At 53.1% G+C, this 22,038-nt stretch overlaps 1 protein-coding gene across 16 annotated transcripts in view; it reads right to left on the bottom strand.

Moving 5' to 3' along the window:
* The window catches only part of ANKRD11 (ankyrin repeat domain containing 11), a 164,436-nt gene that overhangs the window by 28,002 nt on the left and 114,396 nt on the right, over nt 1-22,038 (bottom strand). For 8 of the 16 annotated variants that reach the window (XM_082369566.1, XM_082369553.1, XM_082369562.1 and 5 more), the window contains one exon: nt 3,328-3,469. The exons of 4 other annotated variants lie outside the window; for them this stretch is intronic. In XM_082369566.1, coding sequence (XP_082225692.1) covers nt 3,328-3,414 — 87 coding nt within the window. In that variant the 5' untranslated portion in view covers nt 3,415-3,469. Of the gene's footprint in view, nt 1-3,327; nt 3,473-22,038 lie in introns of all 16 variants that reach the window. 4 more of the 16 variants (XM_082369561.1, XM_082369563.1, XM_082369556.1 and 1 more) reach the window with 1 other exon arrangement.

The following is a 22,038-nucleotide window of genomic DNA, read 5'->3' as shown; positions in this document are numbered from 1 at the left end:
CCAATCAAAACCCAGCAGGCTTTTCGTGGAGATCAACCCTTTTTCCAAAATGTACATGGAAACGCAAAGGGTCAAAAGTAGCAAGGACAATTCTGAAGAACAATGAAGTTGGGCAAATTAAACTGCCAGGTATCAAGATTGTACAATTATAGAGTCACAACAGGTGGTCCTGGGCCCAAGGGCCAAAGGTTCAGAGCAAAGAGCAGAAGCTGAGCCCCACCTGACTAGTGACAAGGGCTCCGCTACAAGCCAGCAGGAAAGGACAGTCTTCCCAGTGACAATGTCCACGTGGACATCCACAGGGAAGAAAATAAACCTTGACCCTCCCTTACAGCACAAAACAAAAAATGAGTCCAGATGGATCACAGACGGAGAACGTGTACAGGACGGTACAGGAGACCAGGAGACGACAGAAAAAAGCAAATTAAACTGACATCACCAAGTGTTAGCACGGATGGGTCCACCTGACCTAGGCTTTGGGGGTGCAGAACTGTGCAGTCACTTTGACGAACTATTAAACCCTATCTGCTGCCTCCACAGAAAAACCCCAGTGTATGTATGTTCACATCACACCTGGACTGGAAAGAATCCAGATACGTATCAGCACAGGAAGCGGCACAAGCTGCTTGAACGTCCATCCGATGGACGCCCCACAGCCACAGAGGAAGAGCCTCCTTCCAACAGCAAGGGCCTGTCCATCGAAAGGAAGGAGAGATCCCCGCCATGAGTCCACATCCCCTGTGGGTGGGGGCAGGGTGTTACCGCGGGGGCTGCTTGCGGGGGAGGGGGGGGTGTCCCGAGAGCCTGGTCTGGATCATCGTTATCCCAGGTTCTAGAAATGAAATGTGCACTTCTACTTCACTGAAAGTGCTCACCGAAAGCTTTTAACCCTCAGCCAGAGCAGAGCGGGGCAGACCTCGCTGAGCCCCCCTCATTAGTACCCAGGCACCGTCACAGGGACCAACCGTACACACTCCACAGTGTGTTTATTTCCTCAAAGCTAAAAGGATATCTAGACGTCAAGTTCAACCTCTATCAGGTTCAACCTCTATCAGTTCAACCTCTGTGTCAGACCCTGGCACACCCTGAAAACTGCCAGGGCGGGGAAACAGGTGCAGCCTGCGGCCCAGCAACCAGTGTCCCCACGGATGCTCAGTCAACTCCCACACACCACGTACAGAGAGAGGAGGGCTCGCTCTTAACCCGCACCCCACACACCTGCCCTGGAACCACCTCGACTATGATGAACTGAGGCTTATCTGTAAACGACCAACAACGACAGAATCCAGTAGAAATGAGGACTCTATATCAGCCACCAAAAACAGCACAAACAGGTTGATCCGACTGTCCCACCTTCGTTTGCTGAAAAGATGATCCTTTCCCAATGGAGCAGCCTCAGCATCTTGTAGAAAAGCAGCTGAGCACACACTTGGGTGCCTGTGAGGACCCTGCTCCCCAGGACGGGTGTGCACCTGTCCCCACCACCCCGCAGCTTCACAGCCAAGGCTGAGGGCCTCCGACTCCCTCCTGCCTTTTCAAGATGGCTGTGGTTATGCCAGGTCCTCTGCATTTCCATACACACTTTGGAAGCAGCTTATCAGTTTCTCCCCAGAAGCCCTCAGAGGCTTGGACCGCATCACAACAGCTCTACGAGACGGGCTTGGGGAGCGCTGGTATCTGAACACTATGGAGCCGCCCTTGGCCCGCGAGCCCCGCTCCTCTCCAGCGGCTTGGACCTGCCTGAATTTCCCACAGCAAAGTTCTGCAGGTTTCAGGGCGCACATCTTTCATCAAATCAATCCCTAAAGAGTCTGTATTTTTTGATGCCACTCTACCATAGATGTGTTTTTAAACTTCCACGCCCGACCGCTGGCTGACAGCGCTCAGAAAAAGCACTCTGCACGCTGCTCCGGCCACAGCCTGGCCTCCTCAGGCGCGCGCCCCGTGGCTTCCGTGCGCACCTCCTGGGCCTCCTCCACGGACGGCCCTGTCATCTGGCTGAACGCAGCTGCCCTCCCCCCTCCAGTCAGGGAGCTCCTCTCTCTCAAGGCCTGGCCTGTCCCTCCCCTGCAAAACCTGCGTGGACACCTGTGGTGTCACACAGCCATGCCCGGGGAGCGCCCAGGGCGGACGGCACTGCCCTGTGGAGGGGAGGGAGTCGCGGCGGGTGGCGCGTGCTTCAGCCCGGCGTCCCGCAGAGAGCGGGGCAGGGCGCGGGGCTGGCTCCTCGGCCAGGCACAGCTTGTTCCTCGGGCCTTTTTCTCTATTTCCCTCTCTGCCCTTGCAGACAGACAGGTAGCAATCCCCAGCGTCACCGGCACCGCAGGAGTCCACCCGGGACGGCAATACCCTGACGCCTTCACTGCCACCAGAAGGCCTGTCTGGAGCCCCGAGAGGAGCTGGGACTCCCAGGGGCTTTGGATCCACGGCCCCCAGCCCCTGCCACCCTTCCTGTGAACTCAGCATCTGATGTGGCCTCCTACTCGCTCCTCGGTGGATCCCTCTGGGATTCCGGGAACCAGCGCTCCCAGAGTTTCCCAGCGTTGGGAGGAGCAGGGAGCCCGAGGCCTCTTCCCAGACCTGCCCGTAAAACCGCGGGACAAAGCGGCAACAAGCCACATCCAGCTTCCACACTGAGGGCACCTCTGAGCGTCCTCCTGGATCAAGGGGGGCCGGGGCACGGGCCACAGCACCCCACGCAGAGCACGGGCAAGGCCACCTCTGCAGGTGGGCCCTCCCTCAGGAAGCCTGTGAGTCTGTAACTCCTGCAGACCAGCCTGGGGCTCCCTCTAAGAACAGTCTGGAGGGAGCACTGGGTGTCACAGATTGTGGAGCACCCAGCACACACCCCCGAGCCCAGGGCACCAGCACATTAACAGGACACAAGGATGCAGATTTACAACCCATTTTCCTATTCACATTGGCAACAAGCAAACAAGGAGTACAATTACCCAGCAGTGTTTCAAGTCAGGACCACTCGCATGGCTACCGTCAGATGCGGTCTGCCCGCAACCGTATGGCAGGAACCCATGGTCCTGAGGGACAGACCGTGGGGCCGAACTGGGGTTCGCTCAGACAGCGATTTCTGTCCATGGACCTAGTGGTTAAAGCTCCACTTTGGCCCCCAAATAACAAACACATCCTTAAAAAAGCCAGACGTGTCCTCCACAGCCACCCAGACCACAGCAGTTCCTCCACTGCCGCCCGAAGAGGGTCTCCCGGCACAGATGTCGCCCACTGCAGAGGGACGAGCGACAGAGACAAGCCCAGCCCTCCCCCGGGCCCAGACGAGGCCCACGCGGCGTGGTGGGGGAGGAGCGAGCTCACCTTTTTCCCGGGCTGCTTCTCCACCATGTCGCTGCTCAGGGAACGCTCTTCCTGCTGTGGGGTTCTAGAACACCCACCCTTGGGCATCGTTTCCTCCTCACCAAGCCTTCATTCACGCCGCCATCGCTTCATCGTCAACCGTCTGCTTCAAAACAGAGGACACGGGGTTAAGGTCCGGTGACCCCACATGAAACCCAGGTGCCTCCAGTCGGTGATGCACGATGCACGGATGCAGCAGCCTTCTGAAGGGGCTGCTCCTGATGCACCGGCCCGGCAGGCAGCCCCGGCAGCGGCACGTGCACCCCCCACGACGGAGAACAGCAGAGCCCCAGGGAGCACACGGGGCCCTGCTCCGGGGGTCAGGCGCCACACGTGTTCGGCGGCAGCGCCCTCTGCCCATGGGCAGGGTCACACCTCAAGGTCCAGGGGATCACGCCCACCACCCTCTTGGCCCCCTGCCCTCACCCCCAACATAAGGTCAGGATGAGGGCTACTCTGCCACTCAGAAAGCACCCAGCACCCCGAACTCCCCAACTTCCGCAAGTAAAATGTCCAGAAGGCAGGCAAGTGACACCGCTGGGGAATGCCCGGAGGATGCCAGGTGCCCACTCCTGCACATGGGCCTGAGGCCTTGGCCCCTGCATTTCCCAAGACACAGGCTGTGTTTATCGTGTTTTCTGTATTTTATGATGTTTTGGCATCTTCAGTTTGCTTTCTGGGGACAGACTGCCCTCCCACCACGGCCAGCCCTTTCTTGGCAGAGCCCCCACAAAACCACCCACCACCCCACCTACCTCTCACACACAAGCCGATGACTCCCCCGAACATAAAGCATCCCAGCTACCAGGTAACCAGAGACCACCCCACAGCCCGCGGAACTGTCCACTCCGCCCGCCGCCTTCCCCACGGAGACCCCGGCGGAGACTCTGGCCGACTCGCGTCTCAATCCTGCCTGCTGCTCCCGACAAGCCCGGTGCTTCCCTGGCGGCCCTGCCGGCACAGCCAGGCTCTCTGCACCTGTGCGTGGCGTCGTCTCTGCCTGTGGCCACGCTGACCCGCCCCGCCCCGCCCCACCCCCCCGCCCCTGCCCGGCGTGGACAGCTCTCCCCACCCCGTCCTCCTGTGCTTGCGCCACGCCTCACATCCGGGGTGCTGGCTGCGCTTAGCAGAGGAAACAGGGAAAAGCACATCCACTCCGTCTTCCTGAAAGCCTTCCTCTCAGACATCCTCCTCATAGTCAGACTCAGAAAAGAGTTCATACAAACCAGATCACACCTCTGGTGCCTTGCTGTGTTGGACGAGGTTTTCTGCAAGTAACTCACCCGGAATTAAACAGCCTCTACTCTGTATGGTTTTGGAAACACACTGTTCAGAAGCGTTCTGGAGTGGCAGCTCCGACCCGCCCTTCACCAGCCTCCGGAGAACCTGTCTCCTTTTCCACGTGAACGGATAAAAGGTTCCCAGAGTGTCCCCTTGGTTCTTCACTGGCCAACACACATCTAACTGTAGTCAGTGGAGGGACCACGCCACTTCCTGACACCTCCTCCGCAGTACACCACGCAGGTGGGCCGGGTCTGCCTCCACACGTTCCCCATGGCTGTGGCTGGAAATGATTTCCTATCAGTGCTTGAAACTGTGAACTCCAAGCTCTCTTCCAGTTTTCCACTACAAAACTGGGCTGTCTCAGCCTGAGGAATGGCATGTCAGAGCCTGACTCAGGACAGCTGCTGAATCTCAGGGCTATCTGGGAACTCATCAGCAATGCTTCCATAGAAATTTAAAGATTATCCGGAAGTTAAATTTTTTAAAAAACTCCTGACTGCCTGCTCCCAAGATGGAAACTCCAGACAAGGAGCCATGGGACGCTCGACCCTCCTGCTCCCAGATGCAAAGGCCCTGAGTCTGTGGCGCCCAGGCAGTGGACGCCGAGCAGACCCACGAGTGCGGGACCCCGACCTCGCCGCGTCCAGACCAGGAGGGCACGTGGAGGGCCGGTCCAGGCCTCGAAAGCTGATGTCACCAAGTGCCCCGCGTCGGCTCTGGCCTTTCCTGGGAAGCCCTGCATGAGCTGCCCAGAGGCTGGGGGCAAGAGGGGGGCCTGCTCCTCCAGGGCCTCGGCGCCCATGGCGGCCCCCCCAGGCGCACCCCCAGCTTCTGGAAACACCTGCAGACCCTGCGGCTCCTCTAGCGCCTCCTGCTCCGCTGCTGTCGTCGGCGTGAAATTTCAACCCTACAACCGCGTGCACGTCTCCGACCCGGGCTCTGGCACGTCCCTGCCACCAGGAGACACTCGCCACTGCCGTCATTTTGGGCGTGATCCACCAGCTGATGGAGGAGGCCCGCGCCTCACCAGGACGTCCGTGTTGGCAGCTGGCCCCGAGTGCCAGGTCTCCACTCACTCCTGAGGAGGGACAGGGCTCGACGGGCCCAGGTCCGCCCCAGCTGTGTCCCGGTCCCACAGGCACACGTCTGTCCTCTCCCCTAGTTGCCCAGCGGGACCCTCCCTGAGGCTGCCCAGCCCCTCGGGCTCCACACCACCCTGCACCCCTCCGCTGGGCAGCCTCTCCTTCCCGCCTGCCTGTCCTGGGCCCGGGGAGACGTCCATTCAGAGGGGCTGGCAGGACAGACATCCTTGTCAAGAGGCCTCGTGTCACAACGAGGCGTGTTCCTCCCCAAAGGCGCTCTGAGTGCCGCGGGCAGACCCAGCCCCTCGGGCACCGCAATAAGCGACTGCCCCGACCATGGCATCCTCCTCCTTCCCGACACAACACGACCCTGCGAGTCCCTCTCCGTGGGCAAGAGGCGCTACGCTCGGGGAAGAGGCTCCCTCCAAACTAACCCTGAGGAAGATGGGTGGCCGCACCCCTGCCACACCCGCCATGCAGCAAACTCCTGCCTGTGCGAGTGACAAGCTAAAAAGCAAGACACGAGGGGGAATCTGAAGGCAACTTTACTGGCCTCATGGGGATCAAAGCTGGAACCTGAGTGGAAAAGGCCACGGCACCGTGGGCCCCAAATCCACGGACAGGGAGAGCCCGGCCCAGCAGCTCCAGGAGGGAACGCAATGGGGCGGGATGAGGGCCCACCGCCTGCCGACCTGTGCCAGCCACCCCCACCCTCACCCCCACCCCCCACCCCAGCGGCCTTGTCCCCACAAGCTGCAACCACAGGGGCAGAGAAGGCACCCGGGAGGGAGGCTGAGAGCGCCGCCCGCAGCAGGAACCACCACCCCAGCCCCTCACAGCGGGGCCCGGAGGGACACACACACACGAGAGCAGGGCGAGCAGGGGCTACAAAAGAGACAGAGTCAGCAGCAACCCTGGCTTCAGGAGAGTCTAGAAAAATTCAGAGACAGAAGAAAAGACTCACAAATTTTAAAACGAGAGAAAACGCTAAGTCCTAGAGAAGCGATCCAGAAAGCCCACTATCATAGCAAGGTAGAGACACTGCCCGAGGAGGAACAAGAGACAACAGCCCAGGACAGGACCGCAGCCAAAGGGCAGGAGCCCACTGAGCCCCGCCTCTCCCGCACGGGGGCCTCAGTGCAGGGGACGCGGACACAGCACAGCAAGGGTCCCAAAAAACGATTTCCAGACTCAAACACCAAATGTAGCCACACTGGCAACCAGGGTAACAGCAAAAGAAAGGCACTTCCAAGCCTGCAGAAAAGCCCCCCTGCCCCTCCCCCTCCTGCAAGCCTGGGGGTGGGGGGTTGGTCAAGGGCAGCCGCAGGCACAGCCCAGCCTCTCCCGCCGGATCAGAGCTGAGCTCCAAGAACGGTCTGAATTTAAATCCTTGGGGGACAAAGAAAATCAAGACTAATATTTTGTAACCCAGAAAAACTGCGTGGAATTAGAATTTCTGTGTCCATAAGTAAGGTCTCCCTGGACAGAGACCACACCCAGAGCACTATCCTGGGCTCCACAAGGGACTGTGGCCTATCGGTGTCACCCGAGGGCCCCAGGACGCCCCAAGCCCTCTCTGGCCAGCGTGGCCCAGCACCCGCTGTCACATGGCTGCGGTGAGCCAGCCAGCGTCCCTATTGCTGCCTCGATAAAGCAGCAAACATCGTCCACTCTGTCCCTCTGCAAACCCTACTCCCTGTCCTCCTGACACTCTGAGCAGTCGGACGGTGGGGCTGGCGGGACCGCACTGGGCTCTGGAAGAGCCGCTGCGGCGGGGCTGTGGCCACACCGGCTGCGTTTTCATGGGGCACAACTGCTGCTTGAAAGACTCTCCCAGACAAGCTATGATTATTAAGGACTGGTAGGTGTTTTCTCAAAAATGAACAAACTGAGGCCATCGCCTCAAGGAAAACTAACAGTAGTTATGGCCAGCAATAAAATTTGAGCTTTCACATGAATTCTGGGAAACTTGTATCCCTTCCATTAGCTTCCTAGCACCCAGCCTGAAGACAGGTCAAATGAGGTTGGTGGTGATCACGGACCATCCACACTGGGGAGACCCACACACCTCAGGGGACCAATGCTTCACAAGGGAGCCCCCAGGGTCTTCAGATCCCCCGAGTCCAGTCGGAGGAGAACCCACCCTCACGTGGAGGCTCCCAGGCGACTCCCTGTTCCCTATACGTGTCTGTGAGAAGCTGGATCGTTTTCACACACTTTAAGCAAAACCGCAGAATGCAACAGATGGAGTAGAGGTGCCAGGTACTAGAAAGAGCTGCAGCTATATGAAACAATGCCACTCTTCTCACTAAACTTCTGTTTTCTTTTATAAAATAGTTACTTTTCAGTAAAAGTTCAGTAAAGTTTACTGTGGGGTCCTCACTGTGAACCCCCAGGTGTGTAAGGGACTCAGGGCCCAGCAGCTGAGCACCAGTACAGAGGCTCCCGGGCAAAGGGAACCCAGCTGGAAGTTACCTGCTGTCAGGAAACAATGAGTGCAAACCAGGAGCAGGGGCTGGGAAACCATAAAATGACTCCTGTACAGAAGCCCAAATTGGCGTAAGAAAAAAAAAGAAAAGGTCTTTAAAAAAGAAAGAACTTGTAACTTCCCTGGTGGTGCAGTGGTTAAGAATCCGCCTGCCAATGCAGGGGACACGGGTTCGAGCCCTGGTCCGGGAAGATCCCACATGCCGCAGAGCAACTAAGTCCGTGCGCCACAACTACTGAGCCTGCACTCTAGAGGCCACAAGCCACAACTACTGAGCCCACGTGCCACAACTACTGAGCATCTGCTCTAAAGCCCATGTGCCACAAACTACTGAAGCCCGCGCGCCTAGAGCCTGTGATCCGCAACAAGAAGCCACCGCAATGAGAAGCCACCGCAATGAGAAGCCCGCGCACTGCAACGAAGAGTAGGCCCCGCTCGCCACAACTAGAGAAAGCCCGCGCGCAGCAACAAAGACCCAACGCAGCAATCAATCAATCAATCAATCAATCAATCAATCAATCTTCCTTCCAAAAAAAACCAGAAAGAACTCATGCTAATAAACTTAAAATGAAAAGGAAAGGACCTCAAATTGCATAAATAAATACTAATTTAAAAATTTAAAGTCAAAGTTAAAAAGCTGAAGAACGTACTGACACAGCCTGATGCTGACAAGGGCCAACCGACAGGCCAAGCGCATGTGCACGGTGACCCGTGTTCCGACCAAGGAGCCCCCCCACCTGCGCCCCCCGGCAGAGTCCACGCAGAGAAATGAAGGCGATTCCCACTCACCCCCACAAAGAACCCAAGTCCAGACACTGCAGGCCAGAGGAGAACAGGCTGCTGGACAACAGGGTAGAGAACACCTTCACAATCTCAAGGTAAAGAAAGAGCCCGCACAACCGGAAACACTAACCATAATGGCAAAGTCTGAAAATTCTGACACTTCATTTTTAAATTTATTTATTTATCTTTGGCCGCGTTCGGTCTTCGTTACTACGCGCGAGTTTTCTCTAGCTGCGGCGAGCGGGGGCTACTCTTTGTTGCGGTACATGGGCTTCTCATGGCGGTGGCTTCTCTTGTTGCAGAGCATGGGCTCTAGGCGTGCGGGCTTCAGTAGTTGTGGCACGTGGGCTCAGTAGTTGTGGCTCACAGGCTCTAGAGCACAGGTTCAGTAGTTGTAGCTCACGGGCTTCATTGCTCCGTGGCATGTGGGATCTTCCCGGACCAGGGCTCGAACCCGTGTTCCCTGCATTGGCAGGCGCCATCAGGGAAGCCCAGATTCTACCACTTTAAAAACAACAAGTTTTGTTCATTAAAGGTCACCTTCCCACAAAAGAGAAGAGAGTATTTCCTACACACATAACTGACAAAAATCTCTTATCCAGCATCTATAAAGAGCTCCCACAAATCAGTAAGGAAAAGAGAAAACGTCCACTACAAAAGATGGAAGTGAGACTCAGGCCTTTCACAGAAGAGGAAATCCAGATGAAAAAATGATCAGCTTCTTTAACCAACAGGAAAATGCAAACAAAAACCAAAATAAGCTACAGAACATCAGCGAAGATGCAGAGCAGAGGAAACGACGCACCCTGATGGGAGCGCGAGCAGAGCCACAGGACCCACCGCGCACGTGCGCCCAACAGCCCACAGCTCCTGGGGCAACACCCAGAGGCCACTCCAGCGCAGGATGCAGGCCTGTACCGCATGCCCCAGCGGCCCCTGTGGGAGCCTGCAACAACCCAACCATCTCACAAGTCAAGGCAAAAAAAAAAGTTACATTGTATGTTTCCCTAAGTTTCTGAAAACAGTGCTGAGGGATGCAGGCTCAGCGGACAAGACTTATTAAAAACATCAAGCGGTGACTATTGTAAACGTCTGGAGGAGGGTGGGATGGGCAGTCATGTCTGGGAGTGTGACCTGGAGTTTTCTACACCAAGGTCACATGGGTGTTTTTTTGTGAGAATGAAATTGTACATTTTTATTTTGCAGACTTTTGGATATTATGTTACATTTCACAATAGTAAAGTTTAAAACACAAGGTATGTACCAGCTACACCTGGCAGGCGCTTAGAAAGTGGAGGGCTAGTTACCAGACCCTGTCCCAGGACGGTCTCCCTTCACGGGGCCCCACGCCCTGTGCAGAAGTGCAGCTCCCTGGACACAATGGGGCAGCAGCTCAAGGCTCCAGCCTGTGGCGAGACCCCCCTCCCTTGCACAGAGCACACAAGCCACTGTAACTGCGGCCAGAATGGAAATGAAAACCTGATCAATTAACGGTGAACACACAGCTCTAGAAGCTGGGGGTGAAGGCGGCTAAAAACAGAGGAGGAAAAAGATGTCTTAGAGAGAAGGGACCAAGCTGCAGAATAAATGCGGGGAGAAGACAGGGAAAGGCCGGCACCCCGAGAGCCCCACAACCTGGTGACCAAGAGCACAGCAAGGGACGAGTCCACACACCTCCACGGCCGCTCCACAGAGACAAAAGCACAAGCCAGAGAAAGAGCAGACTGAGAACCCAGAGGAGGACAGCCCTGGGGAGGGACAGGATGGGAAAAGTGGCCCTGGGCGGGCACTACACCCACCCACCAGGCGGCTGCGGGACAAAAGGGGGGAAGATCCAGCACCGGGACCAGAGGGGGCCCCACAGGGTCACCACATGGAGAAGGCGACTAGAGAGGCCGGTGCGGCTATGCTTGTGTCAGAAACATGCAAACCTGGCTCTGTGTTTGAAAACCGATCAAGGCAATCCACCACATTAACAGGCCAAAGAAGAAGACTCACATAATCCTAACAACTGGTGCAGAAAAAGTATTTAACAGATATCAAGGCTCACGATGGAGACTCTCGGCGCAACAGGGTCCAGAGAACCCCTCAGAGCGAGCAGGAGGTGGACAGCATCGTCGGCCAGCATCACCCCTAACGGTGGGACACGGGACACGGCTGCCCTCCCACCACTGCTTCTGGACATCTTGCTGGAAGCACCAGCCAGTGAATGAGGAAGCAAGGAAATAAAAGGCAAACAGACTGGAAGGGAAGAAATAAAACTTTCTATGTGATAATGATGTGACTGTCTAACTAAAAAATTGCAAGGAATCTACCAAACTCCTAGAAACAGTGAGCTCAACAAGGTTGCAGAATACCAGATCGACACACGAAAATCCACCACATGTCTACGAATCAGCAAGAACATGTGGAAACAGAAATAAAACACAATACCATTTACAAGTGCGTCAAATAAAAATGAAATACTCAGGTATAAATCCAAAAAAAAAAGTATGAAAACCTGTACAAATTGTAGAAAAATAAAAAGAAGAAGAAAATCTTTAAGACCTCGGGCTAGGCAAACAGTTCTTAGACACGACACCAGAAGTACCATCCATTCACAAAGGGAAAAACTGGTCAACTGTATCTCAGCAAAATTAAAACCTTCTGCTCAGTGAAAGACCTAGTTCACAGGATGAAAAGGCAAACTGCAAATCACAAGTCAAAGGACTCGTATGAATAAAAAATAAACAACAATCAAAACAACTGTAAACAACAAACATCCAATTACAAAGTGGACAAAAGACGTGAAGAGACATTTCATCAAAGGAGAAACATGAGAGTGAGAGCAACTCTGGGAACGTGCCCTGCAGACACAGCTCACCTACTGGGGGTTTCCAAAACCACACTCAGTCCCACAATTGTTTTAGCATGTTCAATAGCCACTTGTTAGAAAGTGAAATAACACAGAACAGAAAATATCAGGAGGCATCACACACACCATCTCATGAAGAGTTATTTTGTGAACACGTTTCCAGGGTGTCTGTTAAGGGCAAAGACAGAAATAGACTGTTTTTCTAAATGATGAGAAGCTGTCAGGACACTTCAGAAACACTGACCTAAGTAGTTAAGGACACAAATCTGTTACTTTTCTATACACTAATAATGAACTATCAGAAAGAGAAAGCAAAAAAAAAAAAAAAAAAAAAAAAAAATCCCATTTTGAAGTGCATCAAAGAGAATAAAATACTGGGTTGGCCAAGAAGTTCATTCAGGTTTTTCCATAACATCCTACAGAAAAACCCGAACGAACTTTTTGGCCAACCCAATACCTAGTCATAAACTTAACTATGGAGGTGAAAGATCTATACTCTGAAAACTATAGAACACTGATGAAGGAAATTTGAAGATGATGCAAAGAAACGGAAAGATATCCCATGCTCTTGGGTTGGAAGAATTAATACTGTTAAAATGGCCATATTACCCAAAGCAATCTACAGATTTAATGCAATCCCCGTCAAAATATGTCTGACATTTTCCACAGAACTAAAACAAATAATCCAATCCTAAAATTTACATGGAACCACAAATTTTGCCTAATTGCCAAAGCAATCTTGAGGGAAAAAAGAACAAAGTTGGAGGTATCATGCTCCCTGACTTCAGACCATACTATAAAGCTCCAGTAATCAAAACAGTATGGTACTGACACAAAAACAGACACTTAGGGACTTCCCTGGTGGCGCAGTGGTTAAGAATCTGCCGGCCAATGCAGGGGACACGAGTTTGAGCCCTGGTCTGGGAAGATCCCACATACCGCAGAGCAACTAAGCCCGCGAGCCCCAACTACTGAGCCCACGTGCCACAACTACTGAAGCCTGCGCACCTAGAGCCAGTGCTCCGCAACAAGAGAAGCCACCGCAATGAGAAGCCCATGCACAACAATGAAGAGTAGCCCCCGCTCACCGCAACTAGAGAAAGCCTGTGTGCAGCAACAAAGACCTAACACAGACAAAAATAAATTAATTGATTTAAAAAAAATAGATACTTAGATCAATGGAACAGGACAGAGACCCGTGCACCTATGGTCAATTAATCTACCACAAAGGGGACAAGAATATAAATGGAGAAAAGACAGCCTCTTCAATAAATGGCGCTAGAAAAACTGGACAGCTACGTATAAAAGATGAAAGATTAGAACATTTCCCCACACCATATACAAAAATAAACTAAATATGGATTAAAAGATCTAAGCGTAAGACCACAAACCATAAAACTCCTGGAAGAAAACATAGACAGAACTTTCTTTGACATAAATCATAGCAATATTTTTATTGGATCTGTCTCTAAAGGCAAAAGAAATAAAAGCAAAAATAAACAAAGGGGATCTAATTAAACTTAAAAGCTTTTGCATAACAAAAGAAACCATAAAAAAGACAACCTACTGAGTGGGAGAAAACACTTGCAAATGATACAACGGAAAAGAGGTTAATATCCAAAATATATAAACATGAACTCCCTCGCGGTCCAGTGGTTAGGACTCTGCGCTTTCACTGCTGAGAGCGCGGGTTCAATCCCTGGTCAGGAAACTAAGACCCCACAAGCCTCGTGGCGCGGCAAAAAAATATATATGTGAGTGTGTGTGTGTGTTTATGTCTGTGTGTATGTGTGTGTATATATGCGTGCGCGCACACACACACACACCATGTAGATACAGCTCACACACTCAAATATCAAAAAAACAAACCAACCCAATCAAAAAATGAGCAAAAGACCTGAATAGACATTTTTCCAAAGAAGACACATAGATAGCCAACAGGCACATGAAAAGATGCTCAACATCGCTAATTATTAGAGAAATGCAAATCAAAACCACAATGAGGTATCTCCTCACACCGGTCAGAACGGCCGTCACCAAAGCCTACAAATTACAAACGCTGGAGATGGTGTGGAGAAAAGGGAACCCTCTTTACACTGCTGGTGGGAATGTAAATTGGTGCAGCCACTATGGAGGTTCCTTAAAAAACTAAGAATAGAGCTACCATATGATCCAGCAATTCCACTCCTGGGTATATATCTGGAAAAAATGAAAACTGTAATTTGAAAAGATACATGCACCTCAATGTTCACAGCAGCACTATTTACAATACCCAAGACATGGAAGCAACCTAAGTGTCCATCAACAGATGAATGGATACAGAAGATGTGGTGTTTATACACACGATGGAATATTACTCAGCCATAAAAAAGAATGCAATTTTGCCATGTGCAGCAACATGGATGGATTTGGAGGGCATTATGCTAAGTGAAATGAGTCAGACAGACAAAAACACACACTGTATGAGATCACTTATATGTGGAATCTAAAAAATACAACAAACTAGTGACTATAACAAAAAGAAGCAGACTCACAGATACAGAGAACAAACCAGTGATTACCAGTCGGGAGGGGGAAGGGAGAGGGGAAAGATAGGGGGAGGGGATTAAGAAACACAAACTACTATGTATAAAATAAATAAGCTACAAGGACATATTGTACAGCACAGGAAATTATAGCCAATATCTTATAATAACCTTAATAGGAGTGTAATCTGCAAAAATACTGAATCACCTGAAATATATATAACATAACATGGCAAATCAACTATACTTCAATGAAGAAAAAAAAGAGCCCTGGGTTTGCGGTTGGATATATCTGTTTCTCTACAAAATATGGAAGTAAACCTTCCTCATGTTAAGAGCTCAGGATGATACCTGACACCTGCCCAGGGCTCCATCAGGGACCATTGACGTCTCTCAGGCTGGGGAGGTGGGGGCTGAGGATGGAACCCTTGAAGCCAGTGTTCCTCCAGGGCACTTCCAGATGCTTCTCCTGAAGGAACACCTGGTTATGGGCTTCTGCCTGAGCGCCAAGGTGTGCCCCCCTCTCTGAGGAACCAGTCTCCTCCTGCCATCACCTCCCTGCCCCCAAAGGGTGAGGTCCCGCCACTTCCAGCAAAGAGCCACAGCCGCGGCAGTGACAAGGGGCGGGCAGGCACAGGCTCCGCCCACTGTCCTCACGGTGTTTATCGTCTGCGTCTGCCCCAGGCCTGCACGTGCAGATGGTGGGGAGCAGACACGCAGCGGCCGGTGGCTGGACGCTGCCTCTGCCGTGCATCTCTGTGAATGCAACCGTGGACGTGCCCCCCTCTGCCTGATGACACCCGTGGGTAGATCTTTCATCAGTTTCTAAATTAAGAAGTGATGGCAACGTCACAGGAAACTCGACACTTTTTCTGCCAGTTGGTTCGAAAAAGCCTTAACTGTTACTTCGATAATGGGTTTCTGGCCACGTGACCATGCAGCCAGGAGGCTTGAAGACTCAGAACCACCATCCTCAGGGGCAGTGAAGGCCCAGGCCAAGGACACTGCCTCCACCAGAGCCTGAAGCAGCCCGGCTGAATGCACACACACGCAAAAGCACACGGCACACTCACCCCTGAAGGCTGGACAGCCAGGCCCCGTGTGAAAATGCTACCCCCTCCCCACTTCCCGGCACCGTCCCACAGGGCTCAAATAAGAGCCACCACCACCGTGGGAACCCAAACTTCCACGAGGCTGGAGGCACCCTGCCTACAAAGGTGCCTTCCCAGGAAAGGGAGGGGGCCGTGGCTGACGTGGCCCTGTGGGTCCTCCCACTCTGCACAACCCTCAGCACCTCCGTGTCCCCCCAGGATGGTCTATGTGGCCAGAAAAGCCAAAGGACAGGTGACAAAAGGATTTTGTACAAGTGTAACATTTTGGATATAAAGGGACATCTTCCCATCAGGAAACCGGACAGATGGATGGAGACACCAAGCAGAGCATCAAGGTCAAAGTCGCGGTGCTCGCACACCTCCTGCTGCGCAGGTGCATCCAGGAGAGGGACCCCGGGTGTCTCCTCCCTCCTCCGGTCTCGGCCCGGTGCCCACACAAGGGCAGCTCTGAGCAGGGGCTCGTTTCAGGAGACCGGGGCGCCACGTGTCCTGTCCTGCAGCCCACGCCCCGCAGTGTGTCCCACAGCACGTCCTCACCGAGGACGTGAGACGCCCAGGCCCCGCTCCTCCAAAACTGCTTTTTAAAAAAGGTTGTTCACATCAGCCTGCTGGGCCACACGCTCTTACGGGCGCACGTGGCCCATGTGGCTGGCGGCCCCGCAGCTGGTTATCGGCTCCGCATGTGCAGGCGCGGGTGTGTGTGCGCACTCGCAGCGTCTTCGGAAGGACTGCCGCTCGGCCTCTGAGCCAGCCCAGGAGGGCGCCCTGGCCGGCCGCCAGAGCCGGAGAAGGCTTCCTCCCCTCCCCTCTGTTCTCAGCCCACAGCACAAGCCCGGGCCCAGTGACCGCAGCCCCCGAGGCACACCTGCCGCCGGACATGCTCGGTGCAGCAGCGTCACAACGTGGCCCCGCGGTGTCACAGGACAAGCACCAGCACCCGCCTCAGGGTGGGCGATGTCCCCAGATGCGTCCTCCGCTGGGCCCCATGACACACTGTCCCCTGGAGCCCTGCACATCCACCTGTCCGGGCCGGGCACCGCCGAGGCCGCTCACCCCATCGTGTGCTGCTGCGGTTTCCCCGGGACAGAGCCCACCCCAGCCCGGTCATCTGTCACAGGGGACACAGCGGCTAAACTCACACAGCAGCCTGGAAAAGACCTGTCTGTGCTGCCAACACTGTGTCCACCATACTCTCTGGTTCCTGAAACAGAAAGTCTTTTGCAGAAAAAGGTTACCAAAAGAACGATCCTCTCCACTTCCCTTACGTTTAAATAATCGGCTGGTAATTTCCCTCTTTGAATGGCAAGTTTGCCAAGGGGACGCTTGGAGCAAAACAAGCCTAATTAGTAACAACTGAATCATCCAGAAATAAACCCATAATGAAGCCACCTCCTTTGTCCCAGAAGTCACCATCACCTGGCCTGTGCCCGGAGTCTCGTCAGACTTGGGAATGAAAAACCAGGGAGGGACGCGTGTCCACGGTTCCCGACGCTTCACCTTGGAACTTGAGCAGAGGGGTGTTCCGGTAACTGCTCGGGGCAACTACGCTCACTGCGACCTTCTTCTGAACAGGTTTCCCCGCACCCGAAACAAGTAACTCTAAACACACACCCCAGTCACAAGTCCTGTTTGTAGTGAAGGTCGGCCACGTTTCACGTGCTGCTGCTGTGTGCCTTTGTGACAACGGGGGGCGTGGGCCTCATGGCGGGCAGGTGGAGGTCGTGGCCCTGCCGCCTCCAGGGTCCCGGGAGCACAGGGCACCACTCCCAGGTCTCCCAGCCCTTCCTGGGCACTGGCACCGCCCACTCGGAGCACAACACACGCTGACCCTCGCCCTGGACCCACCTCCTCCCCAGACTGCTCACTTCGGCAAAAACCAACAAAAAGCCTCTCCTGGACGGAGCAGCAGGGCTCCTGGAGAAACGGAGCGGTTTTTCCTTAGTAAGAGGGCACGGAGAGAATATACTGAAAATGCATTGACCCAGACACCCTACTTCCTGTGGGAGGGAGCCTTGCGCACGACAGCCGCGAACTGCAAAGCGCGTGTCCGCGAGGGAGCGGCGCCGGTGCACCGTGCCCACAGGGCAGCGCTGCTCAGAGGCAGGCCCCCCACCGTGGAGTCCCCGCCGCGTCACGGAAGTGCCCTCTCAGTGGCGTTGAGAGTCCCAGGGGTGGGCACACTTACACTGTACACCTAAGACCTGTGCATTTGTTCACGTCTACATTACATCTGAAAGAGGAAAGAGAAAAGCTACACGGTTACCTCAAGGAAACACCAGCAGTGGGCTGAACGGGAGGCCCGCTCCCAAAGATCTTGCCACGCAGCACTTGTGAGCGTGACCTTATTTGGGATAAGGTAACTAAGTGAAGGACCTCAAGATGAGACCTTCCTGGATACTCGGGGCAGACCCTCACCCCAACGGCAAGCGTCCTCGTGAGAGAAGCGAGACAGTGCCGCGGCCACGAGCCGAGGAAGGCGCGGGCCACCAGGAGCTGGAGGAGACCGGGGGTGCTGCCCAGGAGCCTGGGGAGGGAGTGTCCTGCCAGCACCGCAACCTACAATTCTGCCTCCAGAACCGTGAGGACGCACTTCTGCTGCCTCCACCACCCAGCGCGTGGCGGCTATTACAGCAGCCCCAGGAACCAGCACAACATCTACGCAAGACAAACTCGTGGAGCGTCCTACGACTGGCCACTTGCTCCCCAAAGCCAAGATAAAGGACCTCCCCCTGTGTCCTGCAGACCAACAAAGGCTGCACCCTGCTCTCCACCTTGCTTGGCGTGGCCCCTCGGACCCCTAAGGGAAGGCGGCACACCAGCTTCAGGGGTCACCTCCACCCCGAGGAGGGGCCCCAGGCCTGGATCGCTGGCTGCTCCCCTCACCCAGGGAAAGGGGCTCTGAGCGTGGTGGCTCCATGCCAGGGAAGAAGGCTCATCATAGAAACCGGGATTTGTTCACAGTAAACTCAGCAAGGGCTCAGTTGAGCCCAAGGCAAAAAGCTGGTGGGCACTTGCTGCCCCTCCCTGGAGAGGAGGGTGGCTGGGAGGGGAGCCAGAGGGGCCCTCCTAACAGTCCTCACACCGCCAGTGCAGGCTTTCCTCCCTGCTGGGCCCACCAACAGTGCTGACACCTGTAAACGGTGATACAAGTACCCACGTGACACCCTCAACACTGCCCCTTAGGTTGCGATGCCTGAAATATTTACTCTCTGGCCTTTTAAGAAAAAGACACCCGGGCTTCCCTGGTGGCGCAGTGGTTGAGGATCTGCCTGCCAATGCAGGGGACACGGGTTCGAGCCCTGGTCTGGGAAGATCCCACACGCCGCGGAGCAACTAGGCCCGTGAGCCACAATTACTGAGCCTGCGCGTCTGGAGCCTGTGCTCCGCAACAAGAGAGGCCGTGACAGTGAGAGGCCCACGCACCGCGATGAGGGGTGGCCCCCAGTTGCCGCAACTGGAGAAAGCCCTCGCACAGAGACGAGGACCCAACACAGCCATAAATAAATAAATAAATAAATATTTAAAAAAGAAAAGAAAAGAAAAGAAAAAGACACCCAACCCTGTGCTAAACCAAGGCACTGACAGACACAGTAAAAAGCAGCTCATATCAGCAGTCACGGAGAAAAAGCCTGTTTCCACACAACAGCTCTGAGATCTGAAATGGAAAGGTAAAAACCAGTTACAAGATAGGAGGATCTCACTTTTGCTAAAATATAACATGTAATAATAAAATACAATTAATCCATGAAACAAGACTCCAGAAGCTAGTGACACAGGGACCCCTGCGGGAATGTACTTTCAGTCTTATTTGTATTTTATGATTTTCCACCATGCACATACACTGCCTCTATCATTTGATTACAGAATCAAACATATGGAATTGCAAACTGCATCCACAAACCTTACTTAACATTTCATGTTTTACTAATCATTTTACCTACATGATCTGGAAAAACCCCACAAGTTTTGTCCTAGGACAGATATTTCACAGGGTGAAAAACGGAATCCGCACGGTGGGAACGACACGCCCAGAACTAGCAAGCGGGATGCTCGGAGAGTCCAGAGTAGAACCCACGTTCCACCTAGAAACTCCCTCCAGGGCCACCGTCACAAGTCCCGTTCACTCAGGATCAGAACAGAAGGTGACGTCTGACCACTGTGGTGAAAGCCTGGACTGGATCATGAAAGGACCCGGTGGGCTTCCCCTGGACACAACCAAAGGCATGACAAGTGGCCAGCTCAGTTCGAACCCTACCACCTGCCAATTAAACACAAAAAACAATCACAAACAAAAAACCTCACCTACGAAACTGTAATAAAAAAATTACAGACTGGGCAGGCCAGTCAACAGGAGCAAACTGAGGTCAAATTCTAAATTCCCAAAGCCCACGGCACACATTGTTTGAGTCACATTTTCACAGTGTCGAGGGTAAAAGCAGTTCTTTTTCAAACCATTCCAGGAATCCGGAGGCCCCTTAATATGTTTAAAATGGGTTATTACATTTTATGATTTCCTCACAGCAAATATTTTCTATCCTTGTCATTTTATAACAAAGTAACAATGGCTAATATTTTCATTAAAATGTAGAAACATACAGAAAAGTATGAGAAATAATGTAAGAAACATTCATGTATCCATTGTCTGTTCATTTTGCCATATTTGGTTTGGAATTTTTTTATATAAAAATATTACATACATAGTTGGAGCCCCTATGAATCCTGCTATCATTCCTCCTCCTCCTCCTCTCCGAAGACCTTGGATTTTGATGCTAGTCATCACCATACATGTTTTCACACTCGTGCTACACGCTACACTGTAAACCTATAAACATGATACGTGATATTTTTACAAGAAACATGTTGCACGGATCTTCATACACCGTTTCCCCTCCAGATTATGCTTCGGGGATTTATCTATGCTTCTGTTAAATGTAGTTCTACTTTATTATAACTGCAGTGTGGTATTCATTGTCTGAAAGGGAAAAAAAATTCTCTTATTGACTGGCATTTATTTTGTTCCAGCTCTTTGGCAGTACAAACAATGCTACAATGAACATTTGTCTTTACGCTTCTGTACATGTATACCTAAGAGTTTCTTTTAGGGTTCACAACTAGAAATGGAACTGCAAGAAACTAAATTCTTTTAAAAAACCTGATGCAGCTTCTCACTGCACAGTCATTCACACCATGCCCTCTGTTACTTCTGATGGTGGCATACGTCTTCAGTTGTAAAATTATCAAGAGATCTTGACAGAGAAAGGGGGAAAGGTATTTTGCATGTGACAGAGTCTTTTGTGGAACTAGGTTCCACCCCAAAAGTCAATAACCGGGAACCTTCATCTAAATAGAAATTGTAAATTCGAGTGATGATAGGAGACTCTCCCTGGGCCAAACCTCTGAGACGAAGTTCAGGGACAGCTGAGGTGAGGGGACAAGCGTCTGGAGAGCCCTGAGGCTCCAGAAACGGCGCAGGAAAAGTGAGAGGATCCACAGCTTTTAACCCGATCCCCAGGGAGTCCATGACCCAAAGAAGGTTGACAGTTTTCTCTTCCTGGAAGTGCACAGTGACATGGCAGGTGAATAGAAGGCGGCCCCAAATGAAACACGAGGCCGCTTCACTGTACAAATTCAACCTTCAGAGAGACGGAAAAGCCACCGACACACCCGGAGGAGCACCACTCTCATGCACATGACTTCAGGCTCCTTTAACCCAGCGGAAAAACCCATACATCACAACCCAGGTCCTATGACTGCAGTTGTCTATGTGCAATGTTGTAGAAATGTTTAAATGGATATTTCCACTGACAAACATAGGAAGCCCGAGTTGGTCACTGTGTCTCTAAGGAGGTCGGCTGAAAACAACCACAGAAACGAAGCGGGTCCCCTTCTCTCCATGGGAAACACACTGCAGGGAAAGCAACCAGGCAATCAAGCTACAAGGGGGCAGACAACGTGACTGCAACGGGACAGCCTGGGGACCCTTGTGTGAACAGATCCCGCCAAGCGTCCCCCGCCCGGAAGGACTGTGTGGGCAGTGAGACGAGGCTCGTCACCTTGGCAACAGCTCTAAACATATGTGCAGTGATACCAGATGATTCCTGAAAGCTGTAAATAGAGGATAATGGCATAAAAATTCCAGATTAAAGCAAGGACCACCCACCCCCTCCCCTCACTACCCTGCCCACGGCTTAAATCCCACTGGTACCACTCAGAGCAATTCCATGTATGCAAACGTGCTTTTAATCTCCGGATATACCAAACACTGCAAAATTATGTACCTACAGAAGCAAAATATAAGGCCCCCGGATTAATCAGCTTTGTGCAAACTCGTGTACGGACATGAAGTGGCCGCGAGACGGCAGCGTCTACAGCACAGGGCGTGAGCCCACAGCGGCTGCAGTCACCTCAGGGATCTCTGGGCCCTCCCCACACGGTCACCTGAGCCTCCCCGGGCCCTCGGGGCCAAGGTTCCTAGGACCAACTCAGAGCTGGCTTCAAAGGAAGAGGTGGAAGTGGGGGCAGGCCCACAGCCGGAGGAGACCCG

This window comes from Balaenoptera borealis (genome assembly GCF_965194805.1).
Source record: "Balaenoptera borealis genome assembly, chromosome: 19".
NCBI lineage: Eukaryota > Metazoa > Chordata > Mammalia > Artiodactyla > Balaenopteridae > Balaenoptera > Balaenoptera borealis.
This window is presented reverse-complemented; position numbering and strand designations above follow the sequence as displayed.